Source organism: Populus alba, chromosome 3 (assembly GCF_005239225.2).
Source record: "Populus alba chromosome 3, ASM523922v2, whole genome shotgun sequence".
NCBI lineage: Eukaryota > Viridiplantae > Streptophyta > Magnoliopsida > Malpighiales > Salicaceae > Populus > Populus alba.
This window is the reverse complement of record NC_133286.1, coordinates 11,367,274-11,372,702: the sequence shown is the minus strand read 5'-3', so window position 1 is coordinate 11,372,702 and position 5,429 is coordinate 11,367,274. Positions and strand designations below refer to the sequence as shown.

The 5,429-nt window shown below is 33.8% G+C and overlaps 1 protein-coding gene across 1 annotated transcript; it reads left to right on the top strand.

Annotated features, from left to right (window-relative positions):
* Positions 1-222: 222 nt before the first annotated feature.
* On the top strand, positions 223-2,895 carry LOC118042884 (zinc finger CCCH domain-containing protein 39). Its single transcript, XM_035050621.2, has 2 exons — positions 223-1,068; positions 2,223-2,895. Exons 1-2 carry the CDS (start codon positions 459-461, stop codon positions 2,438-2,440), a joined length of 828 nt encoding a protein of 275 aa, XP_034906512.1. The 5' UTR covers positions 223-458; the 3' UTR covers positions 2,441-2,895.
* Positions 2,896-5,429: the final 2,534 nt, after the last annotated feature.

Genomic DNA, 5,429 nt, shown 5'->3' with positions numbered 1-5,429 from the left:
TTTTCAAGTTTAGTTTTTGATTATTTTTTTTATTAGGAAGCGCAGGTAGATAGCTAATAATATTAATAATAATAATGTATAATATCTGACTAGGACATGATAGTCAAAAACTCTTTTGATGAGGCTATTTTCGTAATTGGGACAGTAAAGTTAAAAATGCTTTCGTGGTTCTGCCACAGGCCTTAGCTTGAGCCTCAAGTTGGGGGATATTTGGTCCCGGCTAGCACGAGCTGGGTTTTTCAATTTCCAGCTGAAATCGTTTCTCATTCAACAATGGATCATCCAATATTTCCTCCCTTAATGTAGAATCATACAAAAAGAAAATTTTGTGTTTGGGAGTCACTTTCTTTTCTTCTCAAATCAGCTCCTCTGAGTATTCTAGATTTTGGGCTGTAAGTTTTTTCCTGTATAAGAACTCGAAGAAAAGTACTGAAAGATAACTTGTTTGGATACCTGGAATGAGTGATTCTGCACCTTCTTGCAAATACTTTACTTTTAGTACCCAAATGGTTCATTCTGGTTCTCAATGCTCCACTCAGAGCAAAGGGTTTGGGATTGTATCTAACATTGGAGACCCCTTAAGGAAGAAACCAAGATTTTGTGAAAATAACGCTGGCCCAAGCTCTAAAATGCTTGTGGGAAAAAGCAATGCCATGATGACTGGTGGTGGCAGCTTCAAGACCCAGTTGTGCATGAAGTTCAGAACAGGGCATTGCAATCATGGAAGCAAATGTCTTTTTGCCCATGCTGTTTGTGATTTGAGAAAGGCCCTGCCTAACTTGAGAAGAGTTGTTTTCAATGAGGATAAAAATCTCTGTAGGATGTTCAACTCTGGCAAAGGATGCACGTATGGGAATACGTGTCGTTTCCTTCATGTGGTTCCTGAGATTTTTCAGAAAAATTTGGGCCAGAACTGGGAGAGTTCAGCTATAAGCATTGGAACTACAGGGACTGCTTCTTCAGGAGGTCACAAAAAAGGGTATAAGAAAACAAGGCTTTGTAACAACTGGGAGATGACTGGAGGCTGCCCATATGGCGAGGTGTGTCACTTTGCTCATGGACAACAAGGTATTCTAGTACCTTCACTTACCATAACTATCATTTTAGGCATGTTTAACTATGGGCATGGTTTAATCTATGTTATAATTAATTATGTTGTTCACTTCTGTGTGTGCTTGTGTGTGGCTGGTGTTTTGGGATTATTATGTGGATGGTAGATTTTGATTAGCATTTAAGCATTATCAATGGGATTAGGGTCTTCGAAATTACACAGTTGTTATTATCATTTAATCGGCCAGTATACAGGATATTTAAGGAATCTATACAGCGCGGGAGAATTTACTCCATGGCCACAATTGTTATATCTATGTGCTATTATTGTTCTTCGCTAATTGAACTTTAATCTGTAATAGGCCCATGTCGGTATCTTTTAATAGCCTAGAGCTGGAAAGCTAGGCTGTTTCGTGATCTCTCCCTGATGAAAACCAAAAGGAAGGGTTATTCAAATATGAAACAACTTTGTGTTGCTGGCATTTGTTCCAATTCTTCTTTCGCCAGTCTTGGTAACTTATTGGTGGTGATGGAATTAAATGTTTTTTTTTTAATTAAATTACTACAGCACGCCAATTATAGAACTTTACAGTCTCTTAAAATCAAGAAGTTAGAATTATGTATCCTAGAGTAAATCACGGCACTGGCTATAATGGAGCTATGTCATTTTTTCCTGGAAAGAACCATTGGGTTGTATTATAAAGCTTTATGTGGCAAGAAAAGAAAATCTTTTTATGATTTTCACAGTTTCTGTCCAAGTTAATTCTGTTCATGGTGCTCTGAGTTCCGATAGGATTCGTCCAACATGAAGTGAGCTGTTTCTAGTCTTAGAATGAGATTAATGAGAAATTAAATAAAGAACTTGAGATGATGCGTCATTGGCTTAATCACACAAACGAATGATATTTCAACGTGATCTTGACTTATTGTGCTCAAAGGAAACTGAATGGCTCCAGCACCCCTAGCATCGCAAACCATTCTATCATCTCAACAGAGGCGTTTATAACCAAAAATTCAGAGATGTTAAATTATAATTAATTCCGTTAGTTCATGTTAATGGGTCCCAGTTCACTAATGGCCAAACCTTGATTATGGTATTCTTCTGCTTGCTTGGAACCTGGTAAAGATAACAGTTTTGGTTGAGTAACGTCTGTTGTTATTTCCTTCTACAGAGTTAGAGAAGTCCGATGGCAACATTGCATTGGCATCTGGGATTGTGCCAATTAAAGCTTCAAATTCTCTTCTTATTGGTTCTAATCACAAGCATGAAGCGCAGGCAACGCATTGCATGTTCAAGTGGAAAGCACTCAAGAAAACAAGGGGTATATATGCTGACTGGATAGAAGATATGCACCTTCTGCATAGTTCACTGAATGAAGTAGAGAACTGAAAACTTTACTTGAACAGTCTTAAATAGATAAACAAAAAATTCTGTTGGATTTAGCTCCCTTTCCCTATCTTGTTTTCTCTGTTGTGGTTGTCGAAGGATCTTGATTGATTTCTCTCTGATCCTCTGTCATCTTGGTTTCAGATGTAAAAACCTCTCGTTTGAGGAGTCTATATGATATTTTGAATGCTATCTGTGTCATTTTTACAGCATCATATATCGATATGAGGAGAATGAATTTTTCTTCGCATAATATAACAAGTAAAGCTGCTCTTATATAAAGTTGAAGGTTTGAACTGCCAAGGGTCTCAAGCTAGAGACTTCTACAGACTCAGGCTGTCTGCAGGAAATGGAGAGTTGAGCTGTTCGTTAATTTCTTATTCATTTACTTGCCATGGTTTTGCTCTGAACTTCTTGGAATTCTTGTTCATCTTTTCCTTCTGAAGCTACTGCTCTCATTCCTCTCTCCATTGTTTTTTTATCACATAGAGTTTGCCAATATAATAGTACTGCTTTACATAACTCCATTGATGGGATTACATTTTAACTAGTCATTATCTATTCTAGTGCCTTTTCGTTTGAGTTGTAGAAACGTTGACTTAGTGCCAAAAAAAAAAAAAAAACCTTAGTATGCAAGGTTGTTGGGTTGATTTACTAGGACAATCAAGACTCTTGTATCAGTGGTTGGACAAACAAATTATCAAGATGTTCTGCTTCAGTTTTGTATACAATTATGTGGATTGAAATAACTAATGTATGTCAAAGAACTTATTTATCTTAATAGTTCAAGTTATTAAGAAAATTTCAATATAATTTATATTATTCTCTGACATATCTTTTTCAGATTAAAAAATTTTTAAACTTGAAATCTATAAATACATATATTATTTTTGTGTTTAAGTTTTATTAAAAAAAATAAAAATAATAAGATTTTAACTCATGATTACTTCATCATCAACATAATAATTTTTAAATTATTAAGTGAAATTTCAAGATATATTTTATATATTATCAATAATATATATATGACAACATGAAAAGAAATTATATCGTTAGCTAGGTTAGCCTAAACTCTCTCAAAATCTTCCAATAATTTCCTCTTTTTTTTTCCATCCCCCCCCCCCCCCTGTATTTCCAGTCTCAATCTCGGCAGACCAGACCTTCTTTCCGTGTCTGCATTGCAACATTGGGCAAGCAACGCATCTTTGTAAACTAAGAGAAAATTCAACAATTCGAGAAACTCAATAGAATTATAGGGTTTGGAAATGACATGCGGCGTAGTCTTGTCATTTGTCAAAGCCAAGAAAGACAAAATAAAACGGGCTTGAAGGGGAAGAAAAAGCAGAGGTTTGAAAATAAATTGGATTCGAGGACAGAAGTTATGGAAACTGATGTGAGCAAGTTGACGAGTGATCGTGATGCCCAGCAAAAGAAGAGCTACTGGTCCTGGTACTAGAAGGGAAAGAAAATAGCTAGAAAGCTATCAGAATTGAATGTTCTCGGTATGCAGCGAGAAAAATTTGACTTCATCTTCGGTAGAAGAAAGACTCAGCAACCCCAGATGCCTAATCAACATTTGACTTGGTAACGATTCTCTTCGACACAAACGATGTTAATATTATTGTCGAAATTTGTTTTACAAAAAACATAGCTAACGAAAAACCTTGCAGGACAAATTACAACTGATATCCATTTATTTTATTTATTTATTTAGATTAAAATTTTGTTAAAAATTATTTTTCATAAGGATACTTTAATATGAAACATTAATTTAATTTAAAAATAACTTCTAATCATTAAATCATTTAGTTTAGTTTTTGTGGTTAATTTCTTGTTATATAAATTTATTTATTTTAGTTTTTATTTGCTAGTAAAAATATTATTTTGAATTATATAATAATAATAATAATAATAAAAATATCAAAATGCCTTTACTAAAAAAAATGGTTACTTTAATGAAAGTTGACTCAGCAAATGTTATTTCCAACAGGAAGGATCCCACCATTACTTTTTGTGGTATTTAATGATAAATCTAAAATCTTTATTAGATTGAACTTTAAGAAGCTGTAATAAGAAAATAATTTTTCTTTTCTAACCATATTAAACTTAACAAAGTTATTAGTTGAAGAAACATTAAAGTTATTAGATGATGAATATGATCTCACCATTATAGTAGCTATGAATAAATGGAATTATAGTAATTATGTGTGCAAGAACTGCATCTTGAATGGATTGAACATCATATTATATGATATATGTAGTTCAATCAAGAAAGTAGGTGGTGGCCCAGTGGTAAAAGCTTGGGACCAAGAGGTTTGCTTCCTCTGTAGTTTCAGGTTCAAACCCTAGGTTGGCTCATATGATGGTCACTGGAGGCTTACATGGTCGTTAACTTCAGGGCCCGTGGGATTAGTCGAGGTGCGCGCAAGCTGGCTCGGACACCCACGTTAATCTAAAATAAAAAGAATGCAAATGCACAATGAGAAGTTTTGGATCAAAAGTTCAAGGCAAAATGCCAGTATGAAAAAATATCATAGTCAACAGATTTTTTATTTTTAAGATGGTTGATTCAAGGATCATGATAAGCCAAGTTGAAGAGTTGTAACACATCTTATTATATACTCATGCCAAAGGGATTGTTCTAAGTAAATCTTTTTAATTGACAACAATTATTAATAAATTATCACCGTCTTATAAAGACTTTAAATTATATTAAGCATAAGTATAAAAAAAAATAGTAATTAAAGACATATTCTAAGGTTGGATATAGAAAAGGATAATATGTTGTATAAAAAGAAATTCAACTCTTGTAATATGACCTCTAATATAGTTTGGATAAGTGGTTCAAGAATTACAATAAAAACCAAAAGAAAAAGCTTGTTGGAAAGGGAAATGACATTTGGTGAGAAGTTCAATAGCAAGGATGAAAGGCAAAAATGATATTATATACGAGGATAATTTGGGTTTTTTTTTTTAATCTAAATTTAAAAAT

Excerpts from the sequence above, each read along its gene's own strand:
- LOC118042884 (XM_035050621.2), top strand. The coding sequence starts at position 459 with ATGAGTGATTCTGCACCTTCTTGCAAATACTTTACTTTTAGTACCCAA. Across the intron at positions 1,069-2,222 it reads CTTTGCTCATGGACAACAAG|AGTTAGAGAAGTCCGATGGC; the intron begins GTATTCTAGTAC and ends TTCCTTCTACAG.